The 20007-nt window shown below is 39.8% G+C and overlaps 1 protein-coding gene across 1 annotated transcript in view; it reads left to right on the forward strand.

Moving 5' to 3' along the window:
• Positions 1–20007, forward strand: part of LOC143407858 (myosin-15) — a 131157-nt gene that overhangs the window by 88734 nt on the left and 22416 nt on the right. The window contains 8 exon segments of the mRNA XM_077110341.1: positions 431–535; positions 5311–5363; positions 5365–5493; positions 10510–10708; positions 10710–10779; positions 10782–10861; positions 13706–13825; positions 16692–16766. Of these exon segments, the coding sequence (XP_076966456.1) occupies positions 431–535; positions 5311–5363; positions 5365–5493; positions 10510–10708; positions 10710–10779; positions 10782–10861; positions 13706–13825; positions 16692–16766 (831 nt within the window).

Below are 20007 nucleotides of genomic sequence, written 5' to 3' on the forward strand. Positions count from 1 at the left end.
AAGAAAGAGATAGTGATATTCTTATGGTAAGAACTTCATTTGAATCTATGATATTTGTCTCATGTTTGAGTTTCCCTGTTTCTTCCTTTACAAAATGAATAATATAATACTTTCATTACCAAGAAGTTGTGAGAATTAACCTAGATAACATGCATAAAGTACCTAGAGCATAGAAAGATTTTCAATAATAGTAGCTATTATCTGTTATTGACTCATACTAGTAAGACGTCAGTTCTGTTTTTAGGGTTCTCGTGTGTCCTTAGCAGATTTATTGCCATGGTTTTGATGATAATAGAATGCTTAGAGTCTCCCTAAATATCAAACAACTGTGGGTAGAAGTAATTTTGAGTGTCCTTAAAAATCAATAAGCCAATTAGAGGTGACAATCTCTTATTATTTTGTGAAATCTTTCTGTATTGTGTTCCTAAAGAGTCTGGAAGAAAAGGGGGCTCTCATAAGAAAATTTACCAGGGAAAAGAGCACTTTTACTCAGTAAATTAAAGAACTGAGAGGGCAGCTAGAGTAGGAGATCAGGGTAACATACTTATTATTTCCTAACATTAATTGTGTTTTTAAGAAATTTTGTTCAAACACTTGTAATCCTAGAAGCTCAGAAGGCTGAGGCAGGAGGATCAAGGGTTCAAACCAGCATCAGCAACTTAGCAAGACCCTGTCTCTAAATAAAATATTAAAAATGGCTGGGGATACAGCTCCGTGGTAGAGCACCTCTGAGTTCTTACCATACTCCATCCCCCAAAGAAAGATGAAGAGAAAGTGCTATAGATGTAATGGGAAAAAAAAAAAACATATTGGACCTTGTAAGTACTAGGAAGTGATTAAAATCACTTATATAGTTTACCAAATTTAGAGTAAGCAATGTATATGCTTCCATTTTGCATTGTTAACTGAACAGAATGTCAGTAAGTCTCTATGAATTTGATTCTGAATTGCTCACTGAAAAGCATATAATTACACAGAAAAGTAGAATGGAAAAAAGTGGAGATGAGTTACCTAAATATTATTTTACTTTGAGTTGTAGAAAGTAGTCATTTTTTTCCTATGGAATAAATAATGTTAGCAGTTGACCCAAAGGAAAATTACTCTTTAGGGTGAAAGCAGAGTGAAAAGACAAAAGATGAATTTTTTAAGTTCTGGTGTTTTAGGCTAATTATTAGTTTATGTTCAAGTATCTTTTTGCTATGACACCACAGTACCTCACTTATACGTGATCACTCTCTCTCTCTCTCTCTCTCTCTCTCTCTCTCTCTCTCTCTCACACACACACACACACACACACACACACACACACACACTCTCACACTAGGCCCACTTGTGCAAGAAGGATTCCCACTGGTCTCTTCTCAAGAAAATTTTCACTCTAACTTCACTGAGCCTGAGATGGCTGTGGTCTTACAAGCTCCCGGGATGCCCTCTCAGGAGCTATATTTGTTTCACCCCTGTGATCAAAATAGCTAACAAGCAACATGGAACAGGAAAAATTTATTTTGGCTCATGGTTTTAGAAGTTCAGCCCATGATTAGTGGGCTCCAAGGTAGAAATATCATGGAGGTAGAACATAGTAGAGGAAAGCTGCTCAGCCCATAGCAGCTGGGGAAGCAAAGAGATTGACAGAGAAAGAAGCTAGGGACAAGATATAGCCCCAAAGGGCATGCTTCCAAAGACTACTTTCTCCAGCCACACCCATCTGCCTACAGTTATCATCTCGTAGTTCATTCAAATTATTAATTCATCAAATGGATTGATCCACTGATGAGGTCAAAGCTCTCATAATCCATCATTAACTAAAAACCCCACTTCAGAACCTTGCTGCATGGATGACCAAGCTTCTAGCACATGAACTTTATGGAGGACATTCTACATACAAACCATAACAATTATTGTACAATATTGTTCTCTCATTCTACTTCATTTCTATATCACATATAAGTTTTTTATTTATTTTAATTAGGTATATATAACAGCAGAATGCATTTTGATTCATTGTACACAATTTCAGCAAAATTTTTCATTTCTCTGGTTGTACACGTTGTAGCATCGCACCATATGTACAGCCATACATGTACCTAGGGTAATGATGTTCATCTCATTCTATCATCTTTCCTGCCCTATTCCCCCTTCCCTTTCCCCAGTTAAAGTTCTTCATCCTTTCCTTGCCTCCCCCTTCCCCATTATGGATCAGCATCCATTTATCAGAGAAAAAATTCAGCCTTTGGTTTTTTGGGGATTGGCTTACTTTGCTTAGCATGATATTCTTCAACCCCATCCATTTACCTGCAAATGCCATAATTTTATTCTCTTTTAATACTGAGTAAGATACCATTTTGTATATATACCACAGTTTCTTTATCTATTCATCTATTGAAGGGCATCTAGGTTGGTTCCATAGTTTAGCTATGATGAATTGAGCCGATATAAACATTGATGTGGCTGCAGTTCTATAGTATGCTGATTTTAAGTCCTTTGGGTACAGAACGAAGAGTGGGTTAACTTGTTTCAAATGGTGGTTCCATTTCTTTCCTTTGAATCTCTGTGCCTTCCTCTTATCCCAATAAATCTTACATTTTGTCTTTTGATGCTATCCCATAATTCTTGGATGTTCTGTTCAGTGTTTCTTATCATCCTCACTGAGTGGTCAACTTTACTTTCAAGATTGTACATTTTGTCTTCATTGTGTAATGATCTGTCTTCCAAGTGACCTAGTCTGTTGGTGATGCTTTCTATTGAGTTTTTTATTTGGTTTATTTTTTCCTTATTTTCAAGAATTTATGATTTTTTTCAGAATCTTTATATATTGAAGTAATCTTTTGCTACCTGTATTTACTCCTTTATCTCTTTGTTGGTGTGATCAATGGTTGCCTGTATTTGTTCCCTTATCTCTTTGTTGGTGTGATCAATGGTTACCTGTATTTGTTCTCTTATCTCTTTTTGGAGAGATCAATTTTTGTCTTATTTGATCCCTTAGGTCATTCTTTTTATTTTGCAGATCATTTTAATTAGGTAAATTCTGAACTTCTTCTCTGACATTTCATCAATTGCTCTGTCCATGGATTCTATTATTGTAGTATCTTGATTTGTTTGGGGCACTTTCTTCCCTTATTTTTTCATGTTGTCTATATGTCTTCCTTTCTTGCAGTGTGGTCCTGAGGTATTGCAGTTTCTATCCTATAATCTTGTAGTGTCCCTGCAGATTATCTATACTACACATTGGTGTTGGGCTTCCAGTCCACGGCCAGTGTCCCTAGGTGGATGCTACTGCAACTAAAGGTGGTGGCAGCAATAGTGGAGGTAACTCAAGATAGGAGTGGGGGTATCCCAAGATAGATGCAACTATTTTTAGAGATGGGGCTGAAAGGATGGGCCTTACAATGGCTTTGAGCTGCCTATTTGGACATTAAGCTATCTCCAGGCATTGTCTGTTCTCCCTAGATGGAGGCTACTGTGTGGGGAGGGCTATGGAAATAGCTCCAGTGTCCCAAGATGTAGGTGGGCTAGGCCTAGGCTCCAGGTGGGGCTGCAGGTCTGTGGGGGAGAGCCTGGTAATTGGGGACCATCCTGGGCCTCTAAGTTTTTAAATTACTACCACTGTTTATACAACAGACGTTTTTCTAGATACTTCTCTGATGTTATCTCATGTTTTGTATCAGTTTTATTAAGCAGGCAGAATCGTTATACATGAAGAAACAACGGCTGTAAGAAGATAACTTGATGAAGGTCACACAGCTAGAGATGCAATGTGAAGGAATTTGCATAGTGAGATGCCTTGATTTATATTTTAGAAAATCTTTCTGGCTGCCTTCACAGGGGCTTCCCATTGGTCTACAAAGCCACCTTGATTGGGCTCCAGTCTCCTCTTGTGAAGTTACCTCACACAACTGCTTCCTTCATTAATCCCCTCCAGTTCCCCTGGCTTTCTGTCTGCCTCTTAAATAAGCCTTTATAATTCATACCTTAGAATTGTTTTAACTGCTATTTCCATTGCTGTTCCCTCCCCAGAGTTCTTTGGGGAATGATGAGAAGACAAATATTATATATCATATTGGGTTTTTAAAAACTACTAGAATGTCTATTAATAAGTTTACATGATGACTTTTGTGTATTCTCTTATACTTTTTTTGGTTCCTTAAGGCAAAGACTTTGTCTTTATCTCCTTTACTTCTGTAATACTAATGCCTAAATGGGTACTCAAAAATACATGTTAAAGAAGAAGAGAAACAATTTTAATCCAAGTTTATCTGATTCCAAATCCTGTGTCCTGCTCAGACTCAACTTGTATCAATGCTCCTCATTCACTGCCCAAGGATGTCTGGCTCTGGGTGCCATTAAATAAGCTTTGTGTTCAGAGCTGCAGTTGCCTAAGATGATTCTGCTTTTAATTTGTGAAATGGACCCATGAAGATTGGTCAAGTCCCTCTTCTTCCTACTATATGATGTAGGAATAATGCTGATTGGTTGACTAGACCACAATTTAATGACAGAAATTTTCATTAAACTCAGCAGGAGCTGATACTATGCTATACAGATAGTTATCTAAATTTAAACATATATTAATTAAAATGAAATTAAAGACTCAGTTTTGACAACTTATGTTCTGGGCACAATGTCAGTGTTCAATAGCCACATGTAGCTGTTGAACACTGACACTGTGCCCAGAATATAAGTTGTCAAAACTGAGTCTTTAATTTCATTTTAATTAATATATGTTTAAATTTAGATAACTATCTGTATAGTTATCTTATCATCTTGAACAATGTATACATAGAACATTTTGATTACTATAGAAAGCCTTGTTGGTGAGCATGATTTTAAAGTGATGAGAGGTGAAGTTTTCAGAAGTTTACAGATGAGATTAAAGATGTTTCCTAATCTACAGAATAAAAAGGCTAGTCTGAAACACAGTGGTTCTTTGTGATTCAAACAAGATCTGAGTCTCACATATCAGTTAAAACAAATCTTGGTGCCTAATTGATAATGAGCTTCTCCTTGCTACCTTTGTGTTCTCCAGGACTCAAGTTCTTCTAGGACTCCAAGCCTGTCCATCACTGAAGCCCACATAGTTAGATTGCCATTTCCCTAAATGGAACTCTTTCCTGTCTTAATGGCAAATTAGTTACTCTCTATCTTTTCTCTTCTTGTCCCAAATTTCACCCCTGGTATTATCTTGTGAGGATGAAGTTCAGCTTGAATTGTGGCAGGTTGTTATTAACTTTATCTTTTAAAAAAATTATGTCACCTCCAAGAATTTCCTTGTTAATGATGGTGTACCATTTTTAAAACATGTGTCCCTTCTAGTCCAAGAGTTCCCTGGCCCATTTGCTGTCAACTAGGCATGACTATGCCCTTCTGTGAGGAAGAACCAGAGGTCACTGCTGAGCTTCACTGGACCCTATCCAAAAGCAATACTAAAGTAGTGCAGTGGAGAAAGAATTATGAACATGATGTCATCCAGAAAACTGAAGAGTTGGAAGATGCTAGGTGAGTAGTGCAGGATTATCCTTCACTTGGGGCTGATCACACATAGGAGTCTGAGAATAATGACTGGGTCTTCAAGATCTCATGGTGTATTTAGCAAACCTTTGTAGTATGCATGAGCAAGCCCAAGACCAAAGCAAAATCATCGCTAGTGGCAACAAGCACATACTCTATAGGAGGCTAAAAAATATTGTTAAAATGGAAGAGACTATAAAGAAGTCCAGGAGAAGAAAGAAGCCCCTCTATAGGGGTACAAGTGAAATCTTTATTGAAGATATCCCAGTTTTTAGACTATAGTTTGAAGATATATCACTTAAAATACTACATTTTATTTGGAACACCTAAATAATTGAGTATGTGTGTGTATAAATATACATATTCATTCATCATGGTTGTGTCTCTGGTGTATAACTTATAGACTAACAAGTGCAGCTCTGTGAAAATGGACAGGGATATTTAGAAACATATTAGCATCTATCAGCCTGCTTTATGGGACAGAGGTTGCTTTGAAAAGAAGTCATCCTCAGGCTACACCTAAAGTCAGAATATCAATTTCATAGCCAATGCCATGAAGAGGTTTTCAAAGTTTCTCTCAGGAGCTATAGAAATTTGGAGACTAGCCAAATGAAGACCCATTACCAGGGTACAGTACTGAAAATATTTGCTTAGTGGTTGAGAGACTGTATATTTGAGAGAAAGCATCAAACTAACCTCAGCTTATAATCATTAAGGGTTTACTGAAAAGGATGTGTCCCTGGCCTGGTAACTTGGCAGAAATCCAGTGCAGATCAATACCTTTCTTTTTAACTTCAACCAGAAATGATGTTTTTTGCGGTCTTCACCTAAATCGTTGAGCCGCATTACTGTGTAGTTGTGGAACAACTGCTGTGTTCTGTCCCAGAAGGAGTACCAAGTGATCCATCTCTGTATCTGCAGTAACTTAAAAAGGGTTTGAAATGACAGATACTAAAAATACCTGTGGTAGGTGTTTTACAAAAATTCTGGACCCCAGAAAAATGGGGCTTTGAACTGTAATGCCTCCTTATATCATATCTGTTATTTCCTTCTAATGTAAGTATTTTTTCTTCTAATAATGGAAGATTTCAAGTTGAAGTTCCGGTCATCCTGTTTAATGGTTTCTTTAATGTGTGATGGTTAATCTGGATTGTCAACTTGATTGGATTATGAGTTTCTAAGATTAATACTTTTGGGATGTGTCCACAAAGAACACATCCATAGATAATTAGCATGTGGGGCAGCAAACTGAGAAGAGACGCCCATCTAATCTGAATATGAGCATCACAGTCCAATAGATTTGAGCCCCAGATGGAACAAAAAGCCCAAGCAGGAGGAATCTGAGGCAGATGTAAGCTCTATTCTTAGTGGGTGTATTGATTGCTGCTGCCATTATCTGAGAGTGTTGGACTCCAGCTCCTTCTCTCTTTTGGTCTGGACTCTGAACAGTGATTCTCCAAGTTCCTGGGCCTTTAGTCTTGGACTTGGGCTGCATCATTGGCCCTTTTACCTGAGGCTACAACTTCTTGGACTGAGCAATTATTGGTTCCTCTGGCTCTTTGGTGTGCAGCCAGAGGTATGTGGGATAATCCAGCTTCTGGTGATGAAGCCAATCTAATAAATTCCCCTTTTAATAATCATACATATAAATATTCTCTTGGTTCTGTTCCTCTAGAGAAAACTTACTAATCCACACATATAGTATACAATGGCAAAGGGAAGACATTCCCATTCTAAAACAGAGGAAATGGGAGCATAAAAAGGGAGCGGGGCCAAACCAAGACAAAAAATTAGGCAGGTCAAATATTAAGTTCATTAACTCCATGTTTAGCATTGGAGGTATGTGGTGGGGAGATGTGGCCCCAAAAGGGCTTGGGCGGCCCTACTCCTATGGCCTTGTTGGTTGCAACCCACATGGCCTCTCTCCTGACCTGACTATCCACAAACTGCAGACATTTTTGGCAGATGGTCCACATTCCTCGTATTTCTTACTTCTTCAAGTCTGCATTGCAGTGTTGGTTTCATTGTCACAACTTCATGCATCACCCTCTTGGGTTACCCACAGGAATTCTGACTCTGCTACTCTTTGCCTAAAATACCATGCCTTCCTTTGAAATCTCAGTGGAAACCTTCATGAGCTCTTAACTCCAGCATCCTGCATTCCTGCAGAAACAGCACCACATGGAAGATGCCAAGGTCTGCTACTAGCTTAAATAGTAGCTGGGCCTTTTTGGACCATGGCTGCAGTAGCCTCTTAGTGCCTGAGCAGCTAAGCGTGCCCCCTCAAAAACTCATATATTAGGCAACATGGCAATGTTCACAGGTGAAAAGATTGGGTTATGAGAGTTTTAACCTCCTCAATGGAATAATCCATTTGAAGGATTAATGATTTGAATGGATTACTGGTTTGTAATGATAGGCAGGTGGGTGTGGCTGACAGGGGCCATGTCCTTGGACTATATCTTGTCCTTGGTTCCTCCTGCATTCTATGACATTCTGCTTCCTGAATGTCATGATCTGAGCAACTTTTTTCTGCCACACCACCCTCCTCAGTTATGTTCTGTCTCACCTCAGGCCCAGAACAATGCACTCAGCCAGACATGGATTGGACCTCTGAAATGGTAAACCTAAAATAAACTTTTCCTCCATGTAAGTTTTTCTTCTTATTATAGTCACATCAATTAATAGTTGACTAACATAGGTGGATAGAAAAGAAGGAAAGAATATAGATTGCTTTATGACCACATGAATTTGTTTGAATCAGTTTTGTAGGATGTGACAACTAAAGGAAAATAATAGGCAACATGGTAATATTTGAAGATCCTTTTGATTTAACAATTATTTGAATGCCAAATATATGAACTGTTACATCTAAATGCCCTAGAGGTAGGCAACTACAGATATATTTAGGATCCTATGTTTTTCAGTTTGGAAAGTTGAAGATCTGCCTGATTTGCTTTCAGGATGGGGTTCACATGAGTTAGATTAGCAGAATCAAGCTCACCTAAGCCCAATTACTATTTTGCTTTTTTTTTTAAAATTGGAGCCCAATGTTCTTCAAGAATAAGAATTTGATTTCTTACTTTCTCACATTTATTTATCTATGCTAAGCAACTAAGTAGGTGCTCATGGTTAGCAAGTTAAACAGCTAAATAGGTAGCTTTTATTAAATATAATATAAAATTATCAGTAATGTAAGGGTGACCTATTTTTTTATTTGCCCTGGAATTCCCCAGTTTTAACATTGAAAATCTCATATCCTGAGTCCCTCAGCATGGTGGATCACCCAAAGTACACTCCTATTTTCTGGGTACTAATCAAGTATTTGTAAGGTAGTCACAATGAATGTAATTATAAGACTTCTGTTTTAGGTTGGATAAAGTATCAGGATTTCATCTTAGGAAGAATAAACAAAAAGTGAAGTGACATGGTCAGAAATCCAGTGAGCAAAGAGTTGTTGCTTGAGCACAGAGCCTTCTTGAATGCTGAGCAGAGATTGGTTTTGAAGGATTCCAGCCGAAAAAGAGGTGGGGGAGCTTTATTACCACACTGCTCTATTGAGCTCTGTGATGTTTAATTCTGGTTCTTCACTTGGTAGGAAGGAGCGATGACTGGAACACTGGTAAGCACACAAACACTTTGGGTGTGTTTCTGTGGGTGGTTTCCAGAACCTTGTTGGTCAGAGAAATGAGAAAGACCAACATCGAATGTGTGGTCCAATGTTGGTCCAGTGGACTGGGGGACTAGATGGAACAAAACACAGAAGAAAAGGGCAGCTCCCACAGGCTAGACGCTTCTTCAGTTGAAGTGTTGTTTTGTTTGCTTGATAGCTGTTGTTTGCTGCCATCACCTCTGGATATCAGATGATGGATTCTTCAACCTTTGTACATGGACTTGCACCAGCTATTCTCCAGGGGCATCCAGGTGTTCAGTGTTAGGCTGGGGCTACATCACTGGTCCCTTTTGTTCTGAGATTTCCAGCTTCTTGGGCTGAGCAGCTACTGGCTTCCTCAGCTATCCAGTCTGCAGACAACTACTGTGGAACTCTTCAGCCTCTGATCGTGTAAGCCAGTCTAATAAACCCCTCTTATATATACATTCTACTGTTTCCACTCCTCTGGAGAGCTCTGACTAATGGGACTAGTTGTGTGGCGCATGTTGATTCATGGGGACCTTTTTCAGTTTAATAACAGTGGGGCAGGAAAGCTTTGGCATATACAGTTCCTTTCATCTAAGAAGTGTAATGAAAGAGCAAGAATGGGACAGCCAGCAACCCTGCAGGAGACGTAAGCAAGAGAACACATTTCATTCATTAAGAATTCTTGAGTGCTGTGTTATGGGGGTGATGAAGGAAGCACTTTAATAAACTACTCCATCACAGAGGATGCTGGAGTGACTAAAGGGCCCCACAAGAGCACTGGGACCTGTTAAGTGGACGTCATGATGGGTGGATCTAGGATGAACAGAAATCTCGGCACAGGAGCCGATACGTAGAAGACATTAAGAGAGGAGAGAAAAATGTGTCCCGTTTAGGAGCCGCATGATGAGAGGGCGAGGGAGTGAGCAGGAGAGCATGAGGGTTCCTGGAAGCAGCACACTTAGAGACTAAGTGTGCCTGAGGATTTTCACATAGCTTGCTATTGGTAAGGGGTTCAGAACAATCTTATTTCCCCCATTTCTTATGAAATTGTCAATAAATTATGTATTATTTATTAAAGTTTTAGGGCAAGTAAATATTTATAGGAATTCAAAGAGATTCTGAGTTCCAAGTCCAGGCTGCAATGAAAGGGGAAATAAAATCCATGCAGCCACAGGAGCCAGAGGACAGTGGCCAGCCAACAACTGGGTTCTTTAGGTAGAAGGAGCTGCTTTTATTTCATTCTATTAAGCCAGCCTCTGAGGCCCTCCTATTTGGAACCTGATCTCTGGAGACTTGATGGACAGAGACTTCAGTACTCTGTGACAGTTGATGTCCCACGTGCCCTGTGGGCCTGCCCCTCTCAGGAAGAAGCTGGCAATTAGCTTACAGGAGGCTGCTGAAGCCATGCAGGTGGCCAGTGCCAAGAATGCCTCTGTGGAAAGGGCCCGGCACCAACTGCACCTTGAGCTGGGGGATGCCCTGTCTGAGCTTGGGAAGGTCTGCTCTGTAGCAGCTGCACTGGACCAGAATCAGCAGCACTCTGAGGAGGCCCTTGCTGACTGGGGGGAAGCAGAAGCATGAGGAGTCCCAGGCATTACTGGCTGCCTCTCAGAAGGAGGCCTGAGCTCTCAGCACAGGGTCCTCGAGCTCAAGCACACTTATGAAGAGAGCAGTGAGGGCCAGGAGACACTGAGGAGGGAGAACAGGACCTGCAAGGTACTCTCAGCTGGGCTTCCAACCCAAGCAAGAGCCAGGAGCCAGGAGCTTGGGAAGAGCCTTGGCTACAGAGCAAGGCTGTCTTCTGTGGGTGGAGAGCCTTGGCATGTCCATGTTCCCATTCATGTTCTAATTTTTTAAGGTTTAGGGCTTCATTGTGGCAATTTTTTTTTCTATAGATGCTATTTTCATGAAATTAATTGTAAAAGTAAAACTAGTTTTATGCCTTTAGCTCCAGTTCTACTCAGTAAGGAAACCACTCTGAAGAACTTCTTGATATCCATAGTCTTACATAGATTTTCCATGTATATATTCATATGTCTCTTTTAACCAGATTAAAAATTGTTCCATACCTTTTATTCAGCAGTATATTTTATAATTTAACAAATATTTGTATAGCCCATGCTGTATTCTAGCTACTGTTTTTCATACAGCTATTCATTGTTTAAGTCTCATAAGAGCCTTGATGTTAGTTTCATGTGTGAAATGGATATTATATTGAGTCACATAAGTAAGGTTAAATGGTTTGGGTGGCTTCATAGTGGATAAGTAGCAGACCTGAGTGTTGAGCAGCTGGGCTCCAGGGTGGACACAGCTATGCTCCCTTCCATGTACCTTGTAGTTCATTACATGCCTATGCATGGAGACCTGCCACATGCTTTAAAAAGCTAGATAGTGTTTCATAATAGGGTTGACCAACACTTATTTAACCTATTTACTTTAGGTCTAAGTTTTCATAATTATAAATAATTCTCTATTATATATTATATACACAAAATATTTCAGCAGAAGAGATTCATAGAAATGAAATAGCAGAGTTAAAGAAATGAATTTAGAAATTTTAATATGCAGCCAATTTACCCCACCACTAATCCCATGATAACCCCAAGGTGCCCTGAAGGCAAGTTTGTAACCACTGCTTTCTGTGTTGACTTGCAGAGTTCATGATCACTGACTTGGCATTGAGGGGTGCTCAAAGAGTGGATAGAAAACTTCAGCTACATCCAAACCTGGAGGGTTTGTTGTAACACAGATGGCTGGGAACAACTCCAGAGTTTGATTCAATAGTTTGAAATGGGGCCTGTGAATTTGCATTTCTTTTTTTTTTAAATTTTTTTTATTGGTTATTCAAAACATTACAAAGATTTCAGAATCACATCGGTTACACATCCACATTTTTACATAATACCATAATAGTAACTGTTCTAATAAGTTCCTAGGTGAGGCCTATACCAGCTGATCTGAGGACCACATGTGGTCTAGAGTGAGCCTTGGAGTTTGGGCTTTTCTGAAAAGCTCTTCAAGTGATTCTAAGGTGCAGTCAGAATTGAGAAAAGCTGCTCTGAGTTTTCTCTGAGGAACCGTTCTTTGGATAGGACATATGAGAAAAGGAGTATAATTTACATGAAAATTCTCATCTAATGCATTGTTCTGTACTTCTTAAAACTTTTGTCATATCTTACTCGGGCATGGTGGTACCTACCTATAATCCCAACTGCTCAGGAGGCTGAAGCAGAAGGATCACAAGTTCAAGGACAACCTGGATAAGTTAGTAAGACTCCGTCTCTAAATAAAATTTTTAAAAGGTAAGCATATATCCCAGTAATAGAACACTCTGCTAGCATACACAAGGATCTGCATTCAATCCTCAGTACAGGGGGAAAAAATTTACACATTTCACCAGTTCTACATCTCAGAATTAGAACAGGTAAACTCCTGGGCTCTCTCTACTCCTCAGTGTGAGGTAATTTCCAGAGATACAAGACCTACACTATACTAGGCCAGTATAAGGTGGCAGAGGTTTTGTGACTTCTGGAAGCCTCTGTCACAGGCTGTGTTCATATTAAGATAGCCAAAACTTTCAAGTGCTTGAGTTGAAGTCACTGTCTTCCCTGAGCCCCTTGTGTTCATCTAGCCTATCTGAGGCCATGCGTTGGCTGCTGGCAGACAGTGACCACTTGATGCTTTAAGGTCTTGTTCTAGTGTTAAGTGGTGTCTCACACTGTGTTGACAGCTAAGCACTTCCACTGGAAGTGTAGGGATCCCAGGTCTGTGTCTGGGTGTACTTCCAGGTAGACTCTGAAATGGCTCCAACAAGCAGAACCACCCTGCAGGGTGCACAGGCTGTCCAATGTCCCTGACTCTAAGAAGCACCATCCTTCCCATTTGCTGACAGTTTCCTGGCAGATGACAAAAGAATATGTAGACAAAGGGATGCCTTTTTCTAATTGTAACAGAGATCCCCTGTGTGTTGAGAGTCACAGCCGAAGGGGCCCCAGCAAACTTCCAGCTGCCAGCAAACTTCCAGCTGCCAGCAAACTTCCAGCTGCCAGCTGATGATTGGCTCACAGCGGCCCCAGCAAACTTCTAGCTGCCAACTGATTGGCTCCTCTGCGATGATGCTCATTGGGCTGTTTCCCCGCCCTTTCAGACCACGGAGCTGCTCATTGGGGCACTTTTTTTTGGCTCCACCCACACGACCCAGCTAATCGGCTTCAAGAGCAGAAGGAGTGGGGAAGGTAGAGAGGCTTGTGGGGAAGGTAGAGAGGCTTGTGGGAAGCCGGTGGTGGCAGTTGGGCTCTGAGGGTTTTTCCTGAGGAGCTGTGTGGTGTGGTGTGTGTGTTCTAAAAATAAAGTTCGTTTCTTTTGACAAGTGGCTCCTGAATTGTGCCCAGCCAGACTGCGGCACCTGTGACTTAATGGTGGCTCTGCTATCAAGTTTCCAAAGAACTGCACGAACATGGTCCCAGCAGGCCTCTAGGAGTATTCGGATGTGCTTGTTACCATGGGTCTGAGGCTGAGCCCTCTCACTCACTCTGCTATTCCTCCCTTTCTCCAGAACAGATTTCTAGCCTGACAAACCAGGATAGAAAAGGGACCCAGACTTTACCTGAAATGGAAAAGGTCAAGAAACTGATTGGACAAGAGAAGATTGAAGCCCAAGTGACACTGGAAGAAAGGGAGGTATGATCTCGGGAAAAAGGAGGTTTTCCCCACCAAGCAAAAGGGAAAATCTGCAACCATATCCTGACATTGGCTTAACTGATTACTACATGCTGGGCACCATGCCAAATGCTTGATATGCATCATTTTAGGTAATCACCCCCTAAAAACTATTTTTCCCATTTACAAAGAAAGAAAATGAGGCCCAGAGATCAGGATGAACACTAGTGAATACAAATCTCCTGATTCTAATGACTAGAGCAACTGTGGCTATCTTGTTCCCCCATTTATCCCCAGTGCCCATACTCTTAATACTTAGAGTGCAGCCTACAGACAAGTGCCTGGGCACCACTCAGGAGCTTGTGGGAAATTCAGAATCTCAGACCTCTCCCCAGCTCCAATGAATCAGAATCTGCATTTTAACTAGATCCCTTGATGTTTCCTATGCAGGTTGACATTGGGGAAGCACTGGCCTGGAATCCTGCTGGCCTATAGGAAGAGCTCAACAAGTACTCATCCAAAGTTGAAAGAATATATACCTTCATAGCTGCACACCTTTTAAATAGAGTCCATCAAAAACACTTTCCCTCAAAAAAAAAAAAAAAAACAAAAACATTAGTTTTTCCAATGAAATTCCCAGAGATGTTCTCAGATATGTGCTTCTATAGTTTTTCAGGAATGTTTTCAGTGTTATGGACTCAAAGTTCAGCAAGTCTCTGGCTTCATCCCTGAGTGTGTGTTAGAGATTCAAAGGGTCACTAAGAAGATCTTTTTCCAAAAATGATGCTGAACTAAAACGGGAGTTGTGCTGTGACAGTTATGAGGTGTTATAAAAGCCCTAAAGGGCCTTTTTCCTCCCAGCTGAATTTCATCAGTTTGACTCAACCTTCTGAATAGACACAAGGACACTATTATACAGCCCCTAATAGCAGCACATGCCTGTAATCGTAGTGAGATCCTGACTCTAAATACCTCAGTGGTAGAGCAATTTCCTAGCTTTCTCAAAGTCCCTGGGTTAAATCCCCAGTACAGGGTGTGTGTGTGGGGAAATATATATATCCATATATTTCCATATACATATGGAGATGTGTGTGTGTATCTACCTGTATACTCACCTACTCACGGGTAGAGAGAATGATTTTTGAAAGTGTAACAGTCAGTCAGTTTGGGCAAGGGAACTTTTGAAAATATAGTAATAGCAATTTAGACCTAAAGAACTGCACTGGACAAGCATTGTCTGTTAAACCTCACCACTGCAATTCTGTTAAGAAAGCTGTGATGCAGAAGAAGGTAAGTCCACATTACCCTTTATGAAGAGTTTTCAAGCGCACAGCTCTTGCTTTTTTATGCACAAATGTTGCCTGAGATCATCCTCATTTTATATAGAATCCCTTCAGGTGGCAGTGTGGTGTCTGATAGCAAGTCTGGTTCTTGTACAGTTGAGGCATTTAGTTTCATCTAGTTGTTATCTTTGGCCCTCTGCATCTTGGCTGGGGGCTTTCTGAAGCTACCATCCTAACTTAAAAAAGTAAATTTTATGGTATAAATTTAAACATTATAACAAGACAATGATAAATATGTTTGAAAGAGGCGATTTTAGTCCTATGTAACATACAAGCATCTTTGTATATTGAATCAACCAGGACTCACATCAAAGGTGATGACTTAAGACCACAGCGCTCATACCATTTAGTACCACTAGATGGCAATGCGTGCTATTAGACTTTTCTCAAGTTGTATCTTCAGCCACATCATAAATACTTCATCCATTTGGACATATACTCTTGGCTTTGGGTTATTTCTTTTCCTGGTTGAGCATTTGTGAAAAACATTATTATTTCTTCTTTTAATTCCATAAAACTCAAATTATCACTGGTCACCTTCTCTACAAAGATTCACTTTCTCAGGGTATTCTAGAGAGTTAGAAGTGAAAGTTTCCTCCTGAAGAAACTACCATTCTCTCAGAGGAAATTGCCATCCAACCATTTTGGCTTCTTTTCTATTGAAGGTAGTGTTCAAAGACTATCAAAGGAGGCCTTATTAAAATTTCTAGTCAATTTCACTTTTTACTTTTGATGGTATGTGTTAATCACTCCTCAGAGCAGGTTATAAAACATTACCCGAAGTTTCCGCTGCCCTCAGAACTGTCCAAAGTTAACTGAGCAACAGAGCATCATGCTTATGCCCTTATATAACATTAGCATGCTCCATGTGTGTGTTGCTTCTTCTTGCTTTATAGACATTTTATCTGTGAAACAAACTTTTAAAGATTTCATCAAACTTACACTGTTAGCATTGAATCTCCTTTAAAACATCCCTGGAAACAATTCCCTGACCTAGGCAACAATCAAATGCTCAGGGGGTCTCCCCATGTGTCACAAGAATCCATTTGTCGTAATAGTACTCATTTAGGTAACAATGGCTCAAACTTAGTGCTATGTGTCTAGTGCATTCTAAATTCTTTTATTTGTTCTTTATATGACAATAGTTGGGCACTATTCCATTTCTTATTCTCTGAACACATTCAACTTCCAACCTTCTGAGATGTTGGAATTAAAAGATATAAGGTGGTAGTTTTGTCCCAACTTTGATACATTTATTGATTCACCCTGAAGATGGAATATGTTAGAAAAAGTCAAGAGTAATAAATGTAAGCATATAAATATGTTAGACAAGATTGAAAATTTCTATTTTTAAAAATTCCTTGAATTCTTGTTCTTGAGCTTAGCTGAAAGACCTTAGAATGTCAAAGCTGTTAGTGAAACGACAAAGCAATCATTCATTTTTCATGTCACCCAGTTCTCAGGTACCTGATTTGAACCTAGATCTCTCTCAATAAGTTTTGTCCAAAATAATACTTCATTTAATTTTTTTAAACTTATTCCAGGGAGCTCTGGAAAATAATCTGGAAAGCAAGATTCTTCATTTCCAGTTAGAACTCATGGAAGCTAAAGCAGAATTTGTAAGTTTTAGAGAAAGAGGAAGAAATAAAGTTTTAGGTAACTAAGATTATTTTGGAAAAGACAATAGTTATGTATTTCAGGATACTGGAATGAATAGGACTCACTGTGTTTGGCTGCTTTTCTGACCTCTTTTGGGATGTTACCAAAAAAACTAACACTATAAGGGAATCTTCCATTAAATGCACCACTATTAACACAAGGGAATACTTTCATATAATTTTTTAAAATTTAATCAGCTTCTGCTCTCAGATGTGACTCAGGATAACACATTCTTTAAAAGTGATGTATAAGGACCATGTATACTATCTGGGTCCCCTGTGTTAAGTCTCTTCCTTCAGCATTCAAGAAACAGACTGAAAATGCTGAACTATGGAGGAAAGAACTAAAAAGTCGGGTGCTATATATTAAGTAACATCAGAGCAGAGTGAGGTTTTCCCATACCCCTGCCTGTACACTTAGCCATTTGTTTGGTGAGGGCAGAGCCCATAGCTAAGAGCCTTATTGAATCTCTGTTGAAGCAGCTGACTCTTAATAGGAGACTCAATTGGATGGGACTCAGGCACTTCTGGATCTTTCCATAACTTCCGTATAACAAGCTGATGACTGTTGACATCCTATTTCTTAGCTTCTTGGGAAAGTTAGGGAATAAAGAAGCACCCACATGTTACAGAAGGTGGTAAGGAAGATCAGCAACCTGGTGATGGCAAAGCATTTCACACTCTACAGATCAAAGGCACAATTATAAACACATGGAATTAATGATGATTATATTATCTATCTGAACTGTTCCTTAAGTCAAAGCTGTATGTCAACAAAGAAAATCATTAGTCAGAGGTTCACCTGGAAATTTACTTTCAATGTGTTTGATTAAAAAAAAAATTTAATCCTGTTAACATGTTCAATTGACCACAGTCTGTTTTCTGTCCAAACTCCTGTGGGGTCCCTATTTAATGAGAATGTCAGGCCAAATTTGGCCCTCTCTGAGCTTTGAGTTATCTTTGCTATCACTCACTGGCATTTTCCTTCAGAGAACTGACTACAGTGAGAAATTCTGGTCTACTTAAGAGGCTCTGAGTCAGTGTCTAAAAGAATTTTTTTGATGAAGGCAAAATCTTTGGGCCTTGATGTTTGTCCTACTTCCTTCCACGAGGAACAAAAATGAATGTCTCCTTTGTGTAGTTAAGAAAAAAAAAAAAAGTGACTACAGGTAACGTCAAATCTGTGCCTATAAATAAACCCAGTTAGAAAAGAATGAATCCTCAGAGAGTCTGTGTCTCATCAGGTACATCTGAATGCCAGAGAGCAGTTCACCAATTATAATAATCTTAGTGCTTTGGAAGCTGGAGATCCACACAGCTAAGGTTAAGAAAAGAAAGAACCAAAGAAGGTATGAGTGGTGAAGAGGCTGGAAAAAGAAGGGGCTGGCTGGAGGCGTTGGAGATGAGCTCTACCTAGTTTTAGTTAATGATTCATAGTAGTCATAATAAGTACATCTAGCATCCAGAAAGGAAAGATGAGCATATTTTCCAAAATATCCTATATACAATCCCATACCATATCTGCTCAGTGAGTGCAGATTCAATCAAAATGCCTTGGTCGAATCTGACTTCAGGACTAGGAGAAATCTGAGTAGACTGCCAGGGCTAATGCACAAGCATCAACTTCCAAGTAATCCAAAGTAAGCTGGAAATTATAGAGCTCAAAGAAAAACCTTCCTGAGAAGAAGAGGTTCAAGGTCCTATATCCACATAAACCATCAGCCTCCCGCTGAGCAATCTATTAAGACAGAACCCAGGGAGTTGAAGGGACCAGGAAAGCAGAAGAGAGACCCACAGGAAAAGGCCAGACCCTGGCAGTGCAGGTGACTATGAGGCCCTCAGATCCTTGGCTGCTGCGCTTGTTCTTAGTCTGGTGAGGACTAATCCTGAGTGAGCATCCCAGAGACCTGCTGGTGGTGTGTGTGTGTGATATAGTTCGCTTATTTGCAAATATTGGAGCTCTATGTTGGCAGGATACCGGGCCTAATACTCTAGTTAGGGCTTCTTAAACTTTTATGGATGATACAACTATTTCATGTTTTATTTCTACAAATGTTACTATTGGCATAGCTAGAGGGAGGGAGGTGACAGTGCAGTCACCGATGGAAGAACTTAGAGCTTTGGTGACTGACTTTGATCCTCTCCCTCCTACACATAGGGGAGGAGGCCAGCTTAAAGGCGAGCTGGTGTCCATCATTGCTGTGGAGTCAATCCCGACCACCATGACTGGGCTGAGAACAAGGTAGTCACTTTCATCCTGTCCCAATGTTTCCCTGAAATGCTCAAATGGGTGAGAGTCATGCCACTGGCCTAGAATCCTGACACTTGGTCCATATACTACTCTCCACCCAGGGAGGTGCTTTGGGGAAGGAGGCACTGAAATTTTATATTCTACCAAAATACTTCTGTTTTGGTTTGATTACCTGTGGAAGGGATGGGCAAACATTTTCTGTAAAGGGTTAGATACTAAATATTTTCAACTCTGTGAGACACGTGTTCTCTGGGGCAACCACCCTACTTTGAGGTTGTAGTTTAAAAGCAGTCCATCGAATGGGCACCATGGGATTTGGCTTACAGCCCATGGTTCTCCCACCCTGGTCTCAATCTTGGTTTAAGTATCTAGTGGTGCTCCATCATTTTTTCCTTCCTCTGAACTCAATTATATCAAACTTTGCCACATGGTCTCAATTTATACGCACCATTTGATTTAATTTTTAATTGTCTGACTGAGTCTGTCAGGAGAATGTTTAAATTTATTCCCATTTCTAAGAAAATATTTTTCATATCTTCAGAAAGTAGGGTCTCATTCTGATATGGTTAGCAAAAATACTTCATAGATCATTTAAAGGGGAATCACATGTCTTTGGATTATTGAGAATCTCATATTTCTGTGATATGGATAAGCAACAGTGTGAGAAGATAAAAGAACAAGTGAACTGCCTTTAAAATCACTAGCTTTTCAAATTTTAAGTTTTAATGTTGGCTGGATTTTTGTTTTTGTTTTCTTCATTTAGTTTCTTACATTTGAAAAACAAAAAGGAATGTCTTACTATAGCATCATAATCTTAAGTACTTTGTTTTTCTTTAAAAAAAAAAAAATGTGCTTGAGAGAGTTCTCATTTTAAAGATTTCTGGACCAGGCATGAAATGTGTTGATTGTTTAGCAGGCATTCTTCAGGGCTGTACCATTTCCATTCCTCTT

The sequence above is a fragment of the Callospermophilus lateralis genome, chromosome 10, assembly GCF_048772815.1.
Source record: "Callospermophilus lateralis isolate mCalLat2 chromosome 10, mCalLat2.hap1, whole genome shotgun sequence".
In the NCBI taxonomy this organism is placed as follows: Eukaryota; Metazoa; Chordata; class Mammalia; order Rodentia; family Sciuridae; genus Callospermophilus; species Callospermophilus lateralis.